The sequence below is a fragment of the Haliotis rufescens genome, unplaced genomic scaffold (assembly GCF_023055435.1).
Source record: "Haliotis rufescens isolate VD_foot unplaced genomic scaffold, xgHalRufe1.0.p SCAF_1, whole genome shotgun sequence".
Lineage (NCBI taxonomy): Eukaryota > Metazoa > Mollusca > Gastropoda > Lepetellida > Haliotidae > Haliotis > Haliotis rufescens.
The window spans coordinates 85,956,800-85,980,471 of record NW_025963779.1 but is presented as its reverse complement, the minus strand read 5'-3'; the positions used below and the strand labels follow the sequence as shown (position 1 = coordinate 85,980,471).

General features: G+C 37.5%; 1 protein-coding gene across 4 annotated transcripts in view; it reads left to right on the top strand.

The window, feature by feature from the left end:
• Positions 1–23,672, top strand: part of LOC124147108 (heterogeneous nuclear ribonucleoprotein K-like) — a 56,367-nt gene that overhangs the window by 16,595 nt on the left and 16,100 nt on the right. The window contains exons 1-2 of one of the 4 annotated variants that reach the window (XM_046517732.2): positions 4,607–4,740; positions 10,692–10,894. In XM_046517732.2, coding sequence (XP_046373688.1) covers positions 10,867–10,894 — 28 coding nt within the window. In that variant the 5' untranslated portion in view covers positions 4,607–4,740; positions 10,692–10,866. Of the gene's footprint in view, positions 1–4,606; positions 4,741–10,691; positions 10,895–21,260; positions 21,457–23,672 lie in introns of those variants that run through there. The other 3 variants (XM_046517730.2, XM_046517731.2, XM_046517733.2) reach the window with 3 other exon arrangements.

Below are 23,672 nucleotides of genomic sequence, written 5' to 3'. Positions count from 1 at the left end.
TGTCATTGTTCAGAACAAAAAAATGTGGTCCACCCGATTGAAAGCTGTAATTCTTACATTCCCATCTTCCCGAGGCAAGGGAGTTAACTGATTTTAAAAGTCCAGTTTTCATCCTTGCCGAACTAGGCTGGAATTCCTGGGCTCGATCGTAGCACCACCAGTGGCTGTTACAAATTAAGTCCCTTCTATGCCTCTCCTATGGACTAGTCAGATTCCACCTCTCGTATCACTTGTATTTGCTTCAAACAAAATGGTGGCGCCCAGTCAAGAAGATCTGATTGATAATCAAGATCTATATTGTGAGAAAACGGGTCTTACATCGCGAAGTGCATCAAATCACGTGGGCACCTTGATTAAAAACTTGAAAAGAAAATATATGTTGAGTTGGCGGTGCAATCGACCGAAATCTGCACGACAGTTTACGAACTGAATTTCGATTTCGGTGCACAATTTTGATTGGACGATGCATAGACTCGTTAGACCAGCCAAAATCTAACTCCATAATACCAGCCTAGTTCGGCAAGGGTGGAAAATGGACTTTTATAGTCAGTTAACTTTCTTACCTCGGGTAGATGAACATTCCAAACATAGGCCCATCTTATCACTCAGGGTGAAATCAGTAATTATTTCCTGAAAAATGTTTCAAAATTGATTCTAAGATTAATTTGTCTTTGTAAGTGTTTCTTTCATACAGTCATCATTCTGGTTGACTGCTATGTATTGTGGGTTAAAATCATATGACCTTACGAACATGGCCATCATTGTCTTGCTAATGTGTGTTCAATACACTAGTTGTTATGAGAATGCTGTTAGCAAGAGACGTCCTGATTCTAATGGGAGGCAAATGGTACCCTGACAACAGCTAATGGAGACTGACTCCTATGTTGTTTTCATTGTTGAGAGCTGTGCAGCAAGTGCTAGGCATACATAGTCTCTTGCAAACAATTTCTAATTGCTAGTCTCCTTTCCCTCTCCCAAATAGATACCCAGTTGTCTTTTGTTATTGAGATCACTGTTGGGATGACGGCATGTAAAACCTTTACTTTCTCTTCTATTCTATCCATGAAAGTTCTGTCAATATTCCTACATCCAGAAATATTGGCTATCAATATGTGTGCGATTGGTGCATTAAAATGAAATGTGTCGGTATTTACTCTGTTCTGACTGCACACAATGGGCTGTCCATTCTTTTGTTTAGAGAGTTGCACTCAGTTTTTCTGTCTTTGCAATTCAATAGTCATGCTTGAGCATGAAGAAAACTGTTTTCTATTTTCAATATTATTTGTATATGGGAGATGTTGTGGTTGTTGTCTGTGATGTACATGTTGCCAAGCACCTGCGATGTAGTTTGCTTGAAGAACCATCCACATTGGAGGTGTCATTGTTTGTTCGCCTTACTAACCTGATGTCACTGAGTACAAGATGTATCTTTCAAAGGATCTTTTATTCTTGATCTAAAGCAATATTGTGATAAAGACTTGAGGTCAACTTGGATCATATGTTCTAAAGGTGATTGATCGTTACATTGATGACATATTTTTTGGGCACACTTGCAGATTGTTATTTTTGAACTCTTTGAAACCTGCTGAACATTTTGTTTTTGTATATTCAAAATCTTGTGATGACCTGCAATGTTGACTTTGGCAAAGAGTTGTAGAGCCATTGTTCAAAGTAGAGCCCCTTGGTGTCCTTTTTAGAAAATTTATTTTTACTCCTTAATAATAGTTCATCTCTCACTATCAGTTAATGGCATTTTCATTTTAACGGCATATCAAATAGTATACAGACAGATCTTCAGATAGTATTTTGTGCAAATTCAAAATTAATTGCACATACCTGCAGTAATTACAGACATGTTTTTGTGTTCCACCATGGAAACAAGTTTTTGTGTAAGCCAAGATGTGTTACTGTGACCTTCCAAAGTCAATGTGTGGATTATTGTTGGTGATGCTACGTGATAAGTCATGGAGAAATTCTGCATATGCTTGAGTCATCTGCTTTCAGTTTGGTTTGGGCATGCTTCATACATGTGTACATAGTTTCACTTCTCCTCATAAGCCTAATAGTGGGACAATCGATATACATGCACTTTGTTTTCGCTAACTGTAGGTCTATGTAAATATAGGTTACAAAGATGGACTGATATCAGTTGTCTCGGGTACTTGAAAGATGTTTATCCATTGTTTTTGCCCTGATGTAAGTGGTTTAAAAGTCATGCTGAAAGTGGTAGTTATGTTCAATATTTTTCTCTCAACATTCGTTACAGTAGGTTATATTGTTATAGTGTTCATTCAAGTTGACAAATAAGAATGGACCTTCACGCCCACTCGTCATGAAAAAGGTGGGGTCATCTGAAAAAGGGTAGCACAAATTACATGGGGATCCTTCCTTGAGGCATGACTTTCCAGCTCACAAATGCTTGATAAGCAGTTTTACAATCCATTGTATTCATCATCGTATTTGATTCTTGTGCTTAATGCACATTTCACAACTCATAAATTTCCAATTTTGGCAAATCTCTTCCCTTGAATAAACCATCTGTCAAGGTCAGTAGTGATAGGGACAACACGCCTGTAATTATCTTGTTGTTTGGCTTGCTGATCTCCAAATTCCTGAATGGAGAGTCTGTTCTCTGTAAAAAAATTCAATAGCATCTTAAAACTCTTGAAACTACTGCTGTGTTGATGATTATCTGACAAGAGAGAATTTTACCCATGCTAGCGTGAGCCAATCGTAACAATGTTTATGTATGACACAAGCCAATCAAAAAGCATGTTCTACATGTCAGATACTGCAACAGACCTTACAGCATACCTCCCTGTTCTGTAATATGAGAGTGTTATGAAGGTATGGAGCTTGCACACTGGTCATTTTCGATGTAAACACCGCCCGCACATGGGTGATAATTATTAAGAAAAGATGTGGCAATGTTGCAATGACACAGTCTAGAAAAAACACTGCTGTATAGCATTGACTGAGGTTCGAGGTTCCTTGTTATAGAGTGCCATTGACAGTCTGGATTATAATGCAATGGTTAGATTAGGTTCCTGTGCCAAAAGGGCATTGAAAGTGAACATTTGATAGCATTCAATTTCAGAATGATTCACAAAATAAACCTGGGGATTTAGGAATGACTTCATAACAGCATTTAAATAGAAACTGATGGTTGATAGAAGCAGTGGGGTACCTAATGGTTAAAGCATTTGCTCGTCAAAGCACAGTTTCCATTCTCCACATGAGTTGAATATGTGAAGCCCATATCAGGTGTCTCTCGCAGTGATATTGCTGAAAGAAGTGGAAAATGTTACCCACTGATTATAGTTGATTCAACTTAAAATGAATTATAATTCCAGGTTAACTATACTGACCAGTGAGTGACATTGTTCATAACAATATTGATTGCAAGAATGAAAGACAGCATTTCAAACAGACTTTTTTAAAAGAAATAATTAATTTTCTTGTAAAATCTTTATGGTGCCCTGTGGCATGCTTGAAAAGACCCCCCTTTTTGAACTCTGGCAGTAGAAACTTACTGTTAGCCTGATCTCCTGTACTAACAAGTACAAGTATGATGTACCTTTTCAATGCATCATCAGTGTTCAAAATTGAATGAAAGTCATGGGGCTTTTCATAAGCTTTATGTTTGAAGTTTCTATTGATAAGTACTATAGCAGAAAACCCCAAGGACCCTAGGAGCTCCCTAAATTTCTTTCACGTATGATTGTGATTTTCATGTTTTCAAAATGGAATATATGAACTCTTTGATAACATTTGTTTGCAAAGTATTGTTTTTGCATCTCCATGAAAGAAAATTGTCGTTAGATCTAGTTAATTGGGTAAGAAAGGGGGAGTGCACAATAAAAGAATTACAACAATATGTACTGCTCAAAAGAAGTTAAAGAACACCCGTTTTTCTGATATGACCATAGTTTGTTCGTCAAGAGATGAGACATATCTTGATAATACTACATCAGTGCCGTCATCACAGACAAGACATCATCACAATGGGATTGCTTGAAAAATATGGTTTTTACTTACCAAGTCCTACGTCATTATGAATATCTTAGCGACAGTGTTTTTGATACTGCTTATGGGAAATGAGTTCAAGCATTTGAACAACTCGTTCCAGCTTGAAATGAAATGTTATATCTCCGAGCATAGCGTCACACTTGGGGTGAGATAAACCGATAAGATGGGGACCTGTAAATGATTCACTTTAAGAAAGTCAATCCAGTGTTGTATTGTGCTTTGTTAAAACATTATCTGCAAGTAAAACTCCAAAACTTGAAGCAAGGCACAACAGCTCAGTAACATCAAACAGGTTTTCTCTTCATGAAATCCAGATTTGTAATGCAGAATACCTAGACAAACTTTTTCAACGTAAATATGCAGGCACTAAAAATAGACCTTGTTAACTGGGTTTTGTGCACATGCACTGGTCGTAAAAGTTTTGATATGTGTATTTGATTGTGGGCGGTGGTAGCACAGGCGTGCATGGTAGTGTGATGATGTACACAGAAACATATATCTATACCAGCTGTGCCAGCTATGTCAAGGTAATTGTAGGCCCTGCCTCCTGACATTTAGCTGTGCTCATCTTGGAAAAATGAATTTGTCAGATATCTTGCACTTGCATTTGTTTGTATGTACTCACTGCTGTCCAGATTGTGAATAGACAGGCTTGCAACATCAAGTGACTTGTTGACTGGTTTGAAGGTGGGCTCTCTCAACGTACACACAGTAAGTTGGGTTCTGCTCTGTTGTTAAGATGCATTATGCAGAAATTGGACAATGTGTCACCAGTATGTGATAAGACATTGTCCAAGAATACTGGCTCATGCAATGGAAACTTGTAACATCATTCCTCACTGTTTCATGTTAATGTACAGTGATGTTGTATGTGAGCACAGGGTTCCACTTGTCTGAGAATAGTAACATGCAGAGTTTTCGTGACACTTCCTTGTGGACTGCCACTTTCACCAGTAGTAGCGGATAATGTTTTGTGGACTGTTGAAAGTAAAAATTAATTCCCTACTCTGATGCAGAACTGTAATGTAATCTTACTTAGTGGGAAGAGAACAAGTCAAGTGCTGCCTAGGTTCCTAGCAGTCACTGTAGGCTTGGGATCACCCTTGACTTAGTACAAGGTCTAAGCTGTGATATGGAGATAAGACAAAAGCTTGCTGTGAAGTCACAGTAGTTAACATCTTGTTGTCATTTAGGAATTAATATCTAACAATTTGGTATTGTTTGTATGGTGAAACAGTCCTTGTCATTGTATTGAATAGTTTCGGAAAAAGAACAATGTAAGACTCATGGTTCGCTACTTTACGTTAGGCCTTCATATAGCTGGAATATTGCTGGCGGCGGCGTTAAACAACAAACAAACAAAAACTTTACATTAGATGTGATCAGAATGACCCTGTTGTCTCAAATGCATATATATGGCCACACAAACTGTTGAGGGAAGGAACACATGATCTGGTGTGGAGTTTGCTGTTGGGCCCTGAATGCTTGCCTGGGTAGTGAGATACTGATATGCTCACAGATTGACATGTCTGACTAGTGCACTTGCAATGCACATGCATCCAGCCTTGTCATGTCATTGGGTTATTTTCTGATCGGCAATGTTGACAGTGGCACTTTGTACGCCAAGAAAAGAAACAGATATAGAGTAGTGTGTTCTTCATGAACTCTTGTGTCCATTTGCAAACACTCTTTCAGTCTTTGTTTGTAGTTAAGTGGTGGGGAACAGACCCTTTGACTTGAGGTTATGTCCCATCTTCAGCACCAGACTTGAATATACAGATTCTTAAAAGGGGATTAGACTTTTTTGTTGGCAGGTCATTTAAGCTACTATTCTGAAATCTTGTTTGGTTTCGTATGTGATCAGTGATATTTGTGAAGGGGTTACATCCCTCTCTGTATTTTCCTTTGTACTCTACTGAACTTTCATTATGCATTTTCATATGATGGTTGTTGTGTTGCTAAGCGTATTTGTTGGGTTGGTATCTGTAGGCGTATGCTGATTTATTGGATTGGCATGTTAAGGCTATGTAATACCAGTTGCTTGTTCATTGTGAGTTTTGAATACACAGCACATTTACTGGTACTGTTAGCAGGTAGGAATTCCTTTCAAGCTTGTATGTCAAGTAAAAAGGGTCAATGTTCTGATTAGCAATTCTCAAACTCAATTCCAATTACTGTACTACCTTGCAGAATAATTGCAATGTTGGTCTTCTGCTTGCTACCCAAAATACAACATAACCGTCTTTATGGAACTGTGGGAAGTTTCATTGATATCAAACCAAACAAAAGGTTTGGCATATTCTGCTGATCTGAATATGCTTTGTGAGTTGTGGAATTGGGACAGACTTCTCCCAGCAGGGTGGGCAAGTTATCAACATTATGTATCATTTCTCTGATTCTGTTTGTTGAAATTTTGATTAGATTTTCTTTAATTTCAGGTGTATTCTTTCCACTGCCATCAAAAAGCAATAAATTTGCATATGTTTTTGTGAAGGTTGTAGAATATGTTGGTCAGAGATGAAAGGCGCTTGAATTGCAATTAGTGTGAGCAATGGCTGTTCCTGTACAGCTACATGTTTCATTGCAGCATTAAGTTTGGTTTGTGCATTAGAAAGCACTCTAAAGTTATCCTACTGGTTTTGCCACCTGTCCACTAGTTTCTTGTTTGCCAATTTAGCAGTGGTCGAGATATATGGTAATACCAGCCTGCAACCAGTCCGAAGCAGAGTTAAGTAAAATTCTGTTTGGTCTTGTAAGCTCACTGATAATATTTCATATGAAAACACTGAACTCAACTGAAGACAATGCTTGTTTGGGGCTAGTAGATGAGAAAGTTTTGGGCACAGACTGTACAATAGTGGTCTCATTTGGTAATGTTCAAGTTTGCATGTTTCCTGTTGTATGTTGTAAGAGCATCAGATTTGGTTAGATTTCCATCCTTTTATGTTGGGCTTTGGTTCAGATATGTATTGCTGATGTTAAAAGACACATTGTGGTAACCATGGTATTGCTGAATATTTGCTGATGAGAGTAATATGCTTGTTTGTTACAATGTGTTTAGGCAGAGAAAATAGAGAATTAGCCATCTTCTGTGGTATGAATATTTTTGTACAATTAAAATGACATGAAATTAGATGCCACGCCCACCCCTCCCATCCCCCATGCTTCCTTCCCCATTCACCATCAATATCACCTGATGGGCACCTTTTTACATTGATCCTCTGTCACGGCTCCAGATATATTGATGTTTCACGACAATACCTCGTCTTTGTCTCAAACTTGCTCAGCATCAAGGAACTGGTTGTCATTGTTAGGAATATTGGGGCCCATCGATGTGTGAGGACTTTGAGAATCACCTTGATCTGCAATGCTTTTCTTGGAAGGAAGTGTACAGTTTGCTACGGAACTGAATGTTCTCAACAAACAGCGCAGAGAGCTCTGCACTGGCGCACACCGAGATTGAGAGTGTGCTGACTGAAAGAATAAAAGCATCAAAAAGGGGACAACTTGATAAGATTAGTGCTTAGATCTGATAGGAAGCTTGTTCTTTCAAAACTGAATTGGCAATCAGATGTTTTGCAATCTTTGACATAATATTTCTGTTCAAGATAAACTGAAAACATTTTCTGCACACATTACATAAAGTGGTGAAATCTAAACAAAACCTTCCTATTGTTGTCAGCAAATTTAATGTAAAGAATGAATTTTACACTGTGCTGTTATTTCATGCATTTGAATAGGATTGATGCATTATGATTTCATTTAGATAAGTAATGAATCTTTTTGAAAATATCTCAGATAAGGAGTGCACCCAAGGGTGACAGAAAATACTTTTAACCAGGAAGTTGCCCTATAGGACCATCTGACAACCTTGATCATTATAGATGCAATGTTTGAATAATAGCTCAAATATAAGCTGATAATAAAGGCAGAATTTTCATTTTTAGCTTTCCAGGATAGAATTTTTTGAGGAAGAGCTCCAATTTAAGTTCTGACTTCTTTATGAACTCACCTTTACATTTGTACATATAAATTCTTAAGCAAATGCAGAAAACATCTGCAGGAAGCCTCTTCCAAAGGGGGCAGGGAGCTGAAACTTTGTTGGAACGTGTAGAACTAGAATTTAACTGGGAAATGTTCATACAGCATGTAAGCTTCAGCCAGTCATATTGATACCTCAGTAAATACTGTATCAACTGTGATGATTATTTGTATGTCTAATGTCATAGAATTTTTCTTTCAAGTTCTTTTGAATATTACGTTGATGCCAGACTGTCATCCAGCACATCGAACAGACCATATCACACTACCAATTATAATATGGGAAACATCAAAAACGCTCATAACAATTTTCAATTTGTATCACTTCCTGTTCATTCCAAATGTACTTGGCAAACATTAGCACCTTCTATCATACCTAATATCTAAATTCTAATTTAAATGTATGTGCAAGTCAACTGTTTTAATTCATATGAGGATTTACTTGTTTAAAACTATGCAGTGGTTTGTTTCCCATTATCAGAAATCAAACTTAATCTTTCATGAAGTTCTTTTTTTTTTGACCTACCAATTCATAGTTTGGTAATATTTAAAAGTGCTGAGTAAGTAGGGTCAGATTGATCATGTGGTCAGGAAACTTCAATGATTGCATGCCTGAGGTGAAGTACTAGTTTCACCCCAGGCATGCCATGGGCTGATTGCTATAAACAAAGTATACATCTTTCACAAAGGCCATACAAAGCTCTTATTAGTAGATAGTCCAAGACATAACAGAGTATGTAAATATTTAATGGTGATGAAGTTCACAGGGTGGAGAATCAATATGCTGCTTCTCAGGATGTTGCTAGGTGTCGGCAGGAGGGAGGATGCATGCCTTAGTAGATACAAGGATGGCAGGACTGATCTCCATTGAGAGAAACAGGGTTTTTGTTGTAGTGAAATACAGTATTTGTCTTTGATTACATATGCACGATTCATGTCATGCCAATGGTCGTGCCATCTCACTCCCACGATAGGTAGCAGAGCGTGACAGGCGTGTCACATGGTGACATTGTATCAAGTTGAGTGTGACAGCACTCCTGGGAATGCCCTGTGTGTTGATCAGGCAGCGTGCCCTTCCTTCCCTTGCACTTGTTAATTACTAATTTACAACAATATTGATGGATATTTCTTTGAATTGCTACAAGAATATCATCCAATAACTCGTGATAACTATCCCTTATGAAATGTTAGGTACATTTTGTAGTATGAAAAACAACTCAATTTTCGAAGCAGTTGATCAGATGAGAATGTGCGTGGGCATGCACGTGCACGTGCACTGCACTTCTTCCTGTGTCACCAATGTAAAATAGTTATGTAGACTCTTTCATTTACACATTGCTTTACATCGTATGAAATTCTTATGATATTTTATGTATCAATACTACCATGAACTAATGCATCTGAATAACCTAAGTACTGCATGTAATTATTACTTTCAGGAACACATTGTTGCATGTTTTGCAACCTCAATTGTCTGATTTTTTTATGCCATTATTGCTGACATTCTGATGAGTGTTCTGTCAAATGATATACAGCCCCGAAACAATGCAGTATTAATGTAACCTGCATTTGAATTAACTGATGAGTATTCGGTCAAATGATATTCCACCCCCGAAACAATACAGTATTAATGTAGTCTGCATTTGAATTAACTGATTCTATGGCAGTTTTGTTGTTGTTTAACACCACACTAGGCAATATTCCAGCTTTATGATGGCGCTCTGTATGTAGTCAAGTCCGAATCAAACAATCCAGTGACTGACATCAGGAGCATCGACCTACGCAAATGTTATACTGTGACATGTATCAACCAAATCAGTGAGCCTAACCACCTGATCCTGTTTATGGCCCTTTACAACAAGCATTGGTTGCTGAAGACAATTTCTAATCTGTATCTTTACAGGAGTCTTTTGCAGTAACATTTATTTTGTTAGTGCTTGAAACATTAGTACAGAATTATTAACTACATGATGTAAAGAAAATGCATATGATCCATTGAGGTCTGTATCAAATCTGTAAGGGGGGCTAAAATGAGGCTTATTTTCTGTTTGTACACTTCCATAAACATTAGCAATAAAAGCATGTTCTTGGGGTGTTCAGTGTACATGTATTTGTGTTGTGAGAAAAAGAAAGTCTGACGATGGGTCAATTTTAATATGACAATAAAACCTATTTCTTGGAGATTATCGGCATAGACTGCAATGAATTAGTGCAAGTAAATGGAGACAAATTATGAATCTAGCTGGGGCCAGTTGTGCCTGATGTTAAAGGTCTACTAAACTAGTAGAATTTAAGCTTTTTTTGTTTCCATGGAAGTCTCTACTATTTATACAAGCAGACTTTCAGGGTTTTTTCTATTTATAAGTTGAAATATATTGGATTTACTGAAGGGGTGTTTAATCAATATTACCTGCTGATTGCAGGTGATGAGTGTGAGTGTGTAATCAGTGTGAGAGATATGTGATCAGACTCAGTATATGCTCGTGCTTTTCCTGGGGCTATTCTGCTGCCTATACACATGTATGTACTTACCTTCATGTGCAATATTTAATGAGGCATTGATTAGCTGAAAGTAACTCTACCTGGAGCTTTGTCATTGGTTGTAGCTTTTGTCATTTCAGGTGTGCTGGCAAGTTGTCGACCTGCAACTCTTTTTGAATCAACGACAAGCTAATTACAGCCTGTGACACTGCTAATTAGAGCCCTTGGCTTGCTAATTAGCACCGACGACACCTCTCCAGCTTTGTTATCAACTTGGGCTTTGGCCACTGACCTGAACTCACACTGGCATACGATATGTCTGAAGGGATGGAGGGATTGGAAGGTGAGACCATGCACCATTTTAGCTGTCAGGGACATGAATTCAAAGTCTTGAAATCATCGGGGTTGAGAAGAAAACTGAAATAAAACATCACAGTAAATCATGTTATTTGGTTATTTAGTAATGTTATTGACCAAACTGTTTATGAAAACCTGGTGTATTTTGGGGGCATCCAAAATGATAGTGAAAAAAAAATCATATTGTTTGCCACGTCAGCAAATAACATGTCCTCACTTGTGCAATGATGTGTTGAATATTAAACCTGATGACTTCCTGAACTATGAAGTCATCTAGTACTTATTGATGTAGGTGGTTGTCACACAAGGTGTTAACAGTGTTAATGCTTGTGTTGGGAGTTGGTCCACATGTCAAGATTAATCAGGGGTTTGACAAAAGCAATCATTGATTTTATGAATTATCTCTCTTGTGGGAATTTTATATATGATTTTTGTAAGTACATACTCATACATCTGTATTCTTATTGTAGAATGCAAAATATTCATTATTTAAAGGAACTTATGATTGGAAAAAACAGTGATCAAGAGTATCTTGATGGATTCTTGGATTAAAATTTAAACCAACCTCTTATCATTGAGATTGGTTATTCAGAGCAGCACTAGGATGTGAGAGGTAAAATACATTTGAAATTACCCTAAAAGATTACAGGTTATTTATTCCATACAATGATTTTTAGAGGTAAACTCCACCCTGGGCATTATGATCCTTTACTTTGCTTTCCATGCTTTTAGAAATTCTTTGGGTGCTTTGAAACAACAGAAGAACTAAAGGAAATAGTGATAGAACTATGAATATCCCCTTGTTTAAATAAATTAATTTTTTTCCCATTAGTGTTCAAAGTATGTGAACAAATTAATTTCACAATTTTTCACTAATGACATGTTTGCTGAGACTGAAGCTATTGTTGATTTGAAGACAGTGTCGTTAGATGTTGTTATCACAACAACATCACAACTCCAGAACTTTTAATGATTTATTTAACACACATGACCAGAGCAAAAATCAATACGTCCATTGGAAATGATGAGAAGTCATTGTTGTAGGTAAACACTTCTCTAATGACTTTGTTTCATCATTAGGGTAAATGTGTGGTCATATTCAGTGCTTGACTGTTTTATGATGTAAGAACATTTCAATCATTAAAGTAATAAAATAATTATACCCCCGTTTACGAAGTAAATCGGGGGTATATAGCGTTCCGTCTTTCCGTCCGAGCATTTGTACGGCCCATAACTTTTTAACCATGCACCCTAGCTTCACCAAACCTGCTACACACATTTACCACAATGAGTACTTGTGCCTTTTGCTAGTTTGAAGATTCTGAACTTTTTAATTTTTGCCGTTTCCATGGAAACATTAAGAAACTTAAACTTTTAGGGTGGGTGTTTTGTACGGCCTATATCTTTTTAACTATGCACCCTAGCTTCACCAAACTTGCTACACACATTTACCACAATGAGTACTTGTGCCTTTTGCTAGTTTGAAGATTCTGAATTTTTTAATTTTCGCTGTTTCCATGGAATCATGGTGAAACCTAAATTTTGGGTAGAGTTTTTGTATGATCCATGTTCACAATATTATGTATCCTAGCTTCAGCAAACTTGCTACATTAACCACTATGATTGTTTTTTATCTTTTATAAGATTCTGAAAGTTTTCTCTTTTGCTGTTTTCATGGAAACGTGATGGAATTTAGAAATTTTGATGACTGGTTTTGTATAACTAATATATTTTCCAAAATTGTTTCCACATATGTAGATCATCATAAGTATCTGTGCTTTGTGTTAGTTTGAATTTATGAATTCTTTACCATATCTGTTAAGGCTAGATGGAAATTATTAATTTATTGATTTTCTTATATGATATTGTTCCATTTTTTATGTGGTTTTATATCAACAATTTTTGGTCCTTTTGATAATTCTTCTTATGTAATCAATTTTTTATTCAAACGTGTTCATGGTGATCTACTTCCTCGTAGTGAACACTGGTAACATGGGAGATTGTGTGTGTGGGGGGGGGGGGGGGGTGTGTGTCAATTATCACTGGAACTCAATGTTACTTTTTAAAACATTGAAGTTAAAATCAGTTAGAAATATGTAATATTTCATCAATTAACAAACTATTTACTATTTGTTGTTGACCAGCGGGGATAACGGGGGTATGTGAGCTTTGCTCACTTCTTTCTTGTTGTACATGTGTTGATTCCTGCTATGATTTAGGGACTATTATCAGGGAGCTTCTTGCTACACCTTGGCTTGAAGACAAAGAATGGTGGGAGAGATATGGCGTGTCATGCACATTCCAGCAACATGTGCTCTACTCTGTCATCATGATGGCACTGTGAGCTGTAGACTTATAGGAGAGCATCTGTATTATTGTCTGTCCTACCCTGGACCACCTCCACATGGAGGGCAGCAGCCTGGAGAGCAGACAATCACTGGTTTGATTGTGGGTGTGTCATACCAACAGATGTTAAAAGATGGTACTTGTTGTTACCCTGCCTGGCACTTGGCATTAAGGGGATAAAACAAGGACTGGTTGCACAAGCAGTATACTGTATCTAAGAGGGGTATCCATGTTAAACCTTTGCATGTTATCTCAGTGGGCTATCACTATAAAACCAGACTAGTACAAGCAGATACGTACATGTGCATGCACATCATCATATTAATGCAATAATATTGAACACAACGTAAAACCCCCATTTCACCTAACCGGTCCTAACCTGGGCAGTGGGGATGGATGCATCATTGTCTAGCTAATTGCAAGATTCATTTTACCATTAGGGTAAGTCCAATTTCTCCTGGGGTCTCAGCAAAAATTGAAAGTTCAGAAGTTATGGCTAAGGATTTTTAAATATCTTTGAATTATGTTGACATTGCACATAATAAAACAAAAAAACTATTGTGACTTTATACTTTCCCTTACATTGGCTTGATGTGACTATGATAGTGACATTAATTGGCCAATTCACACACTCACTCATATGGAACCAGTGTACTATATCGAGTGTTTGAAATCATTTTAAAACCTCAAAAGACAGCCGGGCAGGTGACTCACAAGTGTTGCCTGCCCATCTTCAAAGTAACCTGCCTGCATTCAGCCATTATCAATTTTGAAAAATTACAAAAAAAATATAGACAGACCGCGGATTTGATTGAGTGGAAATATTGCAAACAATTACTTCAGAATCTATAAGGACTTATAATAAAACTGAATTCATAAGTAGTCTTAAAATTATCTGCCAGACATTGGGGCAGGTGGAGGAAACTTTCAGGCAGCCTAACAGTAACCAGCAACTGGCCTCTAACTTAACCTTCTTTCCTTGGAACTGAGTGGCTCTTGCATGAACATTTTCAGAAACCATTGTGATACTAAGAAGCCACTTAAACATATGACTATCTCTTAAAAACATCTTAAATGAATATCTTCTGACATTCTTTAAAGTTGCCATATTAAAAAAACCACTTTTACTGTATCCTCCTTGTCATGGTTTAGCTGAAACAGCAGTACAAAGTAAGCTTCTGCATATCATGCTTGAAGGTGGAAGACACGAAACTTTCCTGTCAGTTATGTAAAAAGCTGTTATTCCACTAATAAAATGCCACTCAAAGAAATGGTTTCTGTAGTGGAAGTTGGTGTCAACATTATTGACTCCAGGTGTCCAGCTGTTCAAAACATTTTGTCCATTGTTGGAGAAGCTGTTATTCCTTTAATAAAAATCTGCTCAAAGAAATTATTTCTGCAGTACATTTTTGTGTTAGCATCTTTGTCCAGCTTGTTCAAGATAGATATGAGGTTGTCCTGCACACAACACAACACAACACAACACAACACAACACAGAAGAATTTGACAGATACTGCTCCCCTATGATATACAAATATACCATCCCCCACACCATGGGAACATTAAACTGGATTGATAATGGAGAATTTAGCACCAGTTGGCATAATGAGGTTTCAGTTCTAGCTCATGTGACAGGGTGTGTTGCTTGTGTTGCCGTGGAAATGGCAATGCAATTAATCACCTGTGTTTGGTTATGCTGCAGCTAAACGGGAAATATCAGCAGAGACTTCATACCTGCTCCATCTGGGTTATCTTTCATTGCCAGGTAGAAATATGAGTTCTTCTTGAAATTAATTTACTGTATGGCAGTGTTATATAACCCAACTTTCGCACACCATAGAAGTGCCATGTTGCAAAAAGTAATCTTAAAAATCTTATGATGTTTTTTAAAACATAATTTAATCAATGGGGAGTTGAGAACAAGGCATCAAATGAATAAAAAAAATGTGTCTTGATCTTTTCCTTTCATTTATCATCCACATATTTCTGGATGTATTGACTACCTCATTTTGTTGTGCCGATATTTCTTGATTCGACAAGAATATGAATGTGTTATTATGAAAGGATTATTGGCTCGACATGATCACATGACAGGGAGGGGCCCATATGTGAAGAGATCTGTGCCATCAATATATTGCAAATTATCACCATTTGTACTCAAATACAATCTTTTTGATGAGTCAGTTATCATCAAGGTTAATGATCAGTTTTGCTACTAGCTCAAGGAATTTTCACAACAGCCTGCTCCACATTCAGGTGGCCATTTACCTATGACTTATCCTAATAAGGAAAATTGTTGGCACTTGAATTATTTTGGAGTATTTTCCAATGGTGATCAATGATATTAATAATTTAGCTAGAATAAGACTTTGTGCCTTTCCTGAACTTGTCCTCCCTTGTGTTTTTAACTAGATTTTACTCCTTTGTATTGGCTGTCATAAGCTGAGGTTTCTAGGCTAAAATTTTACTTGATGCTGACTTTCTACAAGTGTTTTGAAGTCACTGACTGGAAATATGAACAATACACCTGGAAGCATGTATCTATGACCACTAGCCTAAAGCCAGAGTAAAAGCTTCCAGTAAACTAGCTCATGATCATTGATAATGTAAAAGCCCATATGTTTAAGGTATGATTTATGAATTAAGTTACAGAGATATAACTTAACACTAAAGGTTTTGGCACAGCATGACCACTTTGGAAAATGTGCTCGAGAACATATTAGCTTACAACACAAAAACTTTTATCGTTGTTTGAAATTTTCATCTGACAGGGGCACATGCAAAATCCAAAGTTTAAACAGTCATGGATATTTGATGCCTTGAATTATCAAATTACCTTAATGAGCTATGAGTTATACATGAAAGTTTGTGTTTATCACAGCCTGCTCAGGTGTGTTTGTAGAGAGATTGGAAGGCTTAGCTTTCTGCAGTGAAGGCAAATACTGTTTAGCTGAGAATTGCTGGAATTAAGGTGCTCAGTCGTGTGATTTAGATGCTGATTTGAAATTAATTCGGCACCATTGAATGCTTATCACCTGAGGCCGGGCGTGAGAATCGAGCATCATCAGTGTCGACGTCACGCTTGGATCAGAGAGTGCAGGATTCGTACGGTGATGCTTCGCTGCTATCGTGGCAACTGGACCCAGGGATTGTATTGATCTCATAATGGACCCATCCACACCCGATCTCGTTTCCTTCCTGTGACTGCCACAATGCAAGCGTCCAATATCGCCTCAGAATCATGGATTTTTCTGACAAATGTGAAATCTCAATGAAATCTTTTCAGGGAAAAAATCAAAATAATGGCATTTTCTGGTAGCAAGCTTTGGCCGAGTCAATTGGGAACAATAGCTTATTGTGTAGGGTGAATAGATGGGATGTTGCTACTGCCAGTGTTAGGGAATTAAGAAATGGGAATTCTATCAAAACTGAAGGCAGTATAGTATGTCCACATCTTATCAAGTAAAACTTTTTTTTATAGATGATTTGTCCAAAAATATCCCTTTTCTAAAATGGTTACTCTGTTGTGTTCCAAGTAGGAGAAAATTTCTAATGAATGTATGGAATTATTATTTATAATTATTAAAGCATGTCTGATTTGCATGTCACACCATGGGTGACAGTATTTGGAGCTTAACTTCACAGTAAATTCAATGTTTGACTGTGAAATCCTTACGGTTAAGAGCAAATGTAAACATTGATTTATGGTTTTTGGTTGGCTGATGATTACCATATATTATCTGTTAGGTTGGTTGACATCTATGCAGAGACTTAATCTAACCCCTGTAGAGAAATGTCTGTGCACAGGCTGTCATGGATGTGTTTGTGAGCCCTACTCGGCAGCCGTGAACATTTTTTCCTGACACAAGCTCCATTAGCAATATCATTCTCTAATATATCCCTGTAATAGTAACCAAATTAAAATAATTCTATATCAGGTTGTATTGAATGACAAAATATCCTATATTTACATTGAAGGTGGTGTTGGCACAGTGTTTAATACCTTTGCTGGCCATGTAGGATTTACGAGTTCAGTACCCATAAATGTATTTTAAAAAATCCATACATCTGCAGGGCTTTTTTGGTTGGTAGCATACATGATTTTACTGTAAGTCAAGAGGTAGGTTTGTATTATATAATGAGACTGAGTAAATTGTCAGTGAGTAACTACCAAATTTATTTCATGATACATTTCTTGGCCTTTCCTGAAAGTGTTACCACCAGAAAAAAAATGGTAGCAACATATTTATTTTTTGGTTAAATACCAACCTTTAGCTGCTGCGACAATACTAGAACATCTCCACTGTTTTGGACCGCCTCTGTCGTCTAGTGGTTGAGTGTTCTCCCTGAGAGAGGAAGGTCAGGGGTTCCATCCCCGGGCGCGTCATATTAAAAGACATCAGAAGATGGTACTTGTTGATACCCTCGGCATTAAGGGGCTAAAACAAGGGCAAGTCAGTATTTATGTTCAACTGCGGCATGGTATATCAGTGGGCTTGCACTAAAAAATCGTCAGTTACTAGACTAGTTCAAGCCCACACGAGCACATGCACATGCATGCCACATACATGTAAGTGCTGCAACATGGACAGAACCACATCTGTCTCTTGCCCAGGTATCTCAGAGATTACCCCTCATTCGCAAAGTTGGAGGATTGTTTTCTCAATCTTTAGTCAATAGGGACTCATTTTTATACCCCTGGCATATTATGGGGTGGGGGTCGACTGGTGCCTTTTATTATAAAGGGATTTTTAGTTTAGGTTTCCGGCAACAAGTTTGACATGACTGTTCAAATTGGTGTGTACCTGACATAGAAATACAAAGTTCCGAATCCCAATTCCATGGTATTGTTTTAATAGCTCAATAACTACTCCTGTATACGGACAGACGGATTAAATAGAAATTTTCTCATGAAGTTGGACTTAATGTAATAGTCAGATGATTTGTTCTTTCGATTTTGTGGGGGCTGGGAGATTTGTAGTCATCTGATGACTCCTGTTTGTTTTATGCTTAGCTCGTTTCAATGGAAACCTATACTTTGTGGGTGTACATTTTACAAGTTGTGTACATGGTGAGAATATGCTGCTGTATAGTGACAACCACGAGGAAAGCTTGTTATGGGCCAGAACTCAAGGTAGGCCTGATACATGTTCCTAGAAATTTTGCATTGTTTGATTTAAGTCGTCAAGAGAATGATGAATTGATCATGTAAAGATTGTTTTGTACAGAGCTCCAAATTGCTAGCATTGATTGTATGAGCCAATCTGGCGTGACATAAATACAGGTATTATTCAGCAATATTGTGCAGCTCAACTCGTTAAAATTCCCTGAGGGTTCAACAAGCAGCATAGTTTGATGGATAACGCCAATACCCAAATTACCTTTGATCTATCACAGTAATCGCAGCATTATGATAGGATTGTAATCTGCGTCTATCGTTGTATTTGATACTGACTTAATCACTGCTTCCCAGTTAACCAGTTTCAGTAAATATGTCAAAGTGAACTGCAGATCTGTTCTTGGACTGTAATGTTATTAGTCACAGAAAGTCATGGACCATATCGGTTAATGTTTCAATGTATGAATGTCAGCTTTATTGGTATTTCTCAGTCTAATGACACAAAGTATTTTCACCAGTTTTTCAAAAAGGAGATGACATATATGATGAACGTGTGGAAACAGTCACAAAGAGGAATAACATGACATCCTTTTAGGAAACTGTTTCTTAAGTACCCTTCCCCTTCTAAATAATAGTAAGTTCGCACATGCTTTTGGGGTTATTCATTGTCGTGTGACATCTTTAAGTGAATGTGAAAATCTGAATTAGTATAAAGGGGTCATCAATGTATGGAAACTTACCTTTCTGACTCGAGTCAGTCATAACATGCTCAACCAAAGACATATACACAGGTCTAAAACACTGACAGGGTACCTACATTATGTGATAGGAGGGATTGGATGTATGACTGAAAATTTACCATAACCAACTTCAAGATTTAAGGAAGAGAATTTGTATTACTTCTAAATGCCTTTCAAAGACTTCGAGATTTAAGCATTTTTTTACTGACCCAAAAACAACATGGCATGTACAATGATCGTAAAACAGCACAGTGGATTAGCGAACAGGCTGATCCTGGCCTGTAGAACAACTCTGTAAATGATGCTTCTGTAGTGATAAACAATGAAAAAAAATATTTTCTGCCTCACTTGAAGTGTCATATAATTCTCAGTAAGGACAAAAACCTTGCATCTTTTATGTGATGATGCAACTTGGGTTTTAGTTAATTGTTTTTTAATTGATCAAAGCGTGTGCCCTGGAGGTGTAATAATCAATTGTGATGGTATTAAACTGCATTTTGCGAACAATGAAATGTTTCATGTATTCCTCAATGGTAATAGAGATCATTCCTTTGTCATTTGTTGTACTGTCAGTCCTAAATGCAATGAATGCATGGCAGTGGTTATGCCTCAGTGGACAGTCTCAATACAGAAATTTGTCTTTGTTGCAAGTGTGATCAACATTGTTTGTTTGGGGAAGTCTGACTCCATCATTTATAACAATGAGTTCGAATTCATTGGTTGGTTTTGCACCTGGAGAAAAGATTGCTTCAATAATAGCTCTTAATTTAGTCATCCAATTTTCTTCACTTAATGTTTTTGTCCCAAGGGGTCCACGGTCTTCGCACTGATCTGTATTGCCAACTTCAGTTGCAGGAAATCATCTCCCATCTCGTGTTCATCGCCAAACAAATACCCTTCACAGTATGCTTCCTGCATCACATTGTTGATGAATGTTTGTCAAACAGCATATCATTACTTTAATACACTGGCATGGGGTTTTGTGTGAGAAAACTTTTATTGGCTTTTGTGAATTTATAGTGACAGCATGACTGTACATTCTGATGAAAACTGATGAGATTTGTGCTAGAGAAGGGAATATCCTGTACAACAACTTTCCAGATGTCTAATTACCCCTAAGGCAGGCCAATATAGACTACAAAGGTAGAAGGGATACAGGTGAATGGGGGTTTGGGGTGAGAACCATTGTCACAAATTTCCTATTGTGTTGGGGGTTGGATCTCTCGACACCTCAGAATACTTATAGTGCCTTGTGTGAAACTGGTAACTCTTCAAGCAACTTGAAAGCATAATTGAAATAGGTGATGTAACTTGTTTGTAAAAATGGAAATTGATGCATATCTAATGCATCAAACCTATTCCAAAAGAGGAGTGCTTCGTTGAATAAACTGGAATTAAGTGAAATCCTTTTGCAGGTCAGCAATCTTATTAATCTGCCCATCAGCAGAAGATCAGGTGTATTACTTGTCTCTTTGACATGAATAATCTTTGGGAATTATGAAAGAAGGTGTAGAATGTCTTCTTTGGGTAAAGTTAAACTTTTAGGAATGATAGACATAAATGGTACAGACCCACGAATATTTGTCTATGTGTATGAAGGTACAAAGCTACCCTAGTATTTCTGCTGCTGATGTATTTCTGTAATATGACAAGCAAATGTAACCACGTATTGACATTAAAATGCATTGCACCGGGCCACCTCCTTGATGCATTCAAAGGGCAGATGCACTCTCATTTACTCAGTGCTTTAGATACACTTTCTGTATGGTCTTTTTCCCATTGTCATTTTCGAACACATTTGTCTTTCCTTCCTTATATGGATGTGGAATTCCTGTCATAGGATGTAAATTCTCAAACATGTAAATTGTGAATGACAATAATTGCAGTATTCCCTTTCTGACAAACACCTGTGTTGAGCCCCTCCCCTTTAATCCCCGTATTTTGCCCCCTCCCTGTGTCCGGCTACCCAAGGTTCCCTGCCACACCTGTCTACGTACATACTCAGCTCAATGAACCCGCATTTCATCTGCATCATTTAACAACCAGGATGCTGGCACATTCTGATTGGCTGTTGCTAGGTGACAGATTGTCAACAGCAGGGTTGGTGAAGGTAGAGACAACCTGATCATTTACAGGTAGTTTGCATGCTTGGGCTACATTACCTGTCCAGGTAGGCATTCTGTCAGTTGCCCCTCGTCAGTTCGGGGAGAAAGACCAACAGAGGGAGGGAGGGGGTGTTTGCTGCCTGTAGCAGTAACAAGATGGGGTACCAAACACGATAGTTGTACCTGTGAGCACCTGCCATCAGGGAGGAGGCTGGCCTCGTTATCTCACCTGCACAGGTAAGACATTAGACTGGGTCTTTGTTTCTCACTCATTTTCTGCAATCATTTTGATCCTGTTGTACTAAGTTGGACTTTAATAATTCTGTAAACGTATTTGGATATATTCAATAATTTTGAACAGACAAAGATGTCATTTTTCCTTGACAGCTTTGTCTGTCTGTATGGTATTGGTGTTACAATGGAACAATAATGGCACTGCTGTATCCGCACTCCAGGTTTTATGTCATTTTGTCAAGTGGTCTCTTTATCACACATTGCAAAAACAGAAGTGGGGGTGGATGTGGATGTGGACTAAAAGAGCAAGAATTGATCCCTGTGCAGCTAACACTGTCATATAACTCGTCAGGTATCACCAGGTATAAATAGCATCTTGCATGACTCATCAGAACCCATGGCAGGAATAAGGGGGAAGGAAATGTCAGAGACAGAATTACTAGAAACTTGAAACCAGGCTGTAGTAGTCTCGTCCAAGATGCACAATAGCTGTGTGATGCTGAATTAAAAGTGGAGCATTGTTTGGAAGGAATTAGTATCATTTATCTGTAATGAAGTAGCCAAACCTCAGCTGACAGTTATATTTAGCTCAGAAACAGCACTGTCCATTTTCTGCCATTAATGATGACTGAGTAGAAAAGGTAGGAATCACACTGAACAGTTGTCATTGTTACTTGGAGCATAGATTCTTACACCAGCCATTATGTCCTCTCTTGTGGCTAGTATTCTTGATGAATAAACCAGTAATAAAAACAAAAACCGAGGTTCTTTCAAAGGTGAGACTTCCTATTTCTGCATATCCAAATAAGAAATTGAATTTGCCTGTTATCTGCTTTGTTTTACCCTTTTCTTTGGTATTTCATTCATGTGAAGTTTTCAGTATTTTGAAGTAAATAATAATTCAGTGATTACATGTAATGCCTGTGTCTAGTCTTATGTGATTCTCATGTTATACTTAATCAACAACGGAAATGACTGTCAAGACATATACCACTTATGTGATAGACTACATGTAGGTGTGTGATGAAGGTGAAACTATTTGAAGCCACACCTTAGGACATCTGCATCACACTGATGACTTAGGCTTAGAGGAGTTCTGCAAGTGTTAAGATTGAGGGAGACTCCACTATGATAAAATATTGATAAGAACAAACAAAAGCATCATATTTTATTATACAGATCATCTGACAATATTAATAAACAAAACTGATCTTCACAACCCTTGCCTTTGTACTTTGATCCTGTTTGTTATTTCATGTAAGGCATGCTGCTTTACTGTCATGCGACGAGACTTGTATTCCATGTTTTGAGGCAGTGTGGCTGAATGTACATTGTTTATTGTATGGATATATTATAGATGCATTTCCAGACATCAAAGGTCATAAGGACTTCCTGTAATCTGATAACCACAATAGGGGCTGTTCTTGATGGCCAAGGACAGTATTGCTAAGATATAAGTTTGAACAGATTTTCACATGTATATATACTTGGTTATGATTTCAGATAAATTTATCGCTTGTTACCTCTGTATGTGTATGTTTTAAAAAAAATGTTAACATTACATCCAAGGTACCATACAATATTTGTCTATAGTTTACATGCAAGTGTCAGTCAGCATATGACAGTGTTTATCAAGAAGGTTATTGCTTGTACCAATGGCAGGATTTTGCAAGTAAATTAAGCAAAAGGAGGTTTCACTGTAGTGTGTTCCTCTAATTTATTAAAATTAAGGAGTACTTTCATGGGATGCAAATATATGTTGATTGTTCCAGTATTTTGTCAACAAAGTAGCTGATATGTAAATATGGTATGGCAGGTTATCTTTGGTTTATTATATTAGTTAAGATTAGTAATTACACTTCTTAAACTGAAAACAATGAAATAATTGTCATCTTACGGACTGATTACACTATATGACCTTTGTTGTAAAAATAACCAGATTTGGCCAATCCCAAATCTTCTTACTATATTTGTCTCATTGACAGAGAGTATCTCATGCTTCATTGCTTTTGAGTAATCCCCAGTAGGTCGGACGTTACAATCAGCACTGTCAAACATTTTGGCCTTTATAGTAATAACCCAAGTTGATCATTAGTAGGTATTAGCAGCCCTCCTGTGCTAGCTTCCCAGTGTCCAGGTGATTCCCCCACCTGAACAGCAGTTGTACCTTCCCAGCAGGACACACACACACACCACACCACACCCCAGAGCAAGAGTAA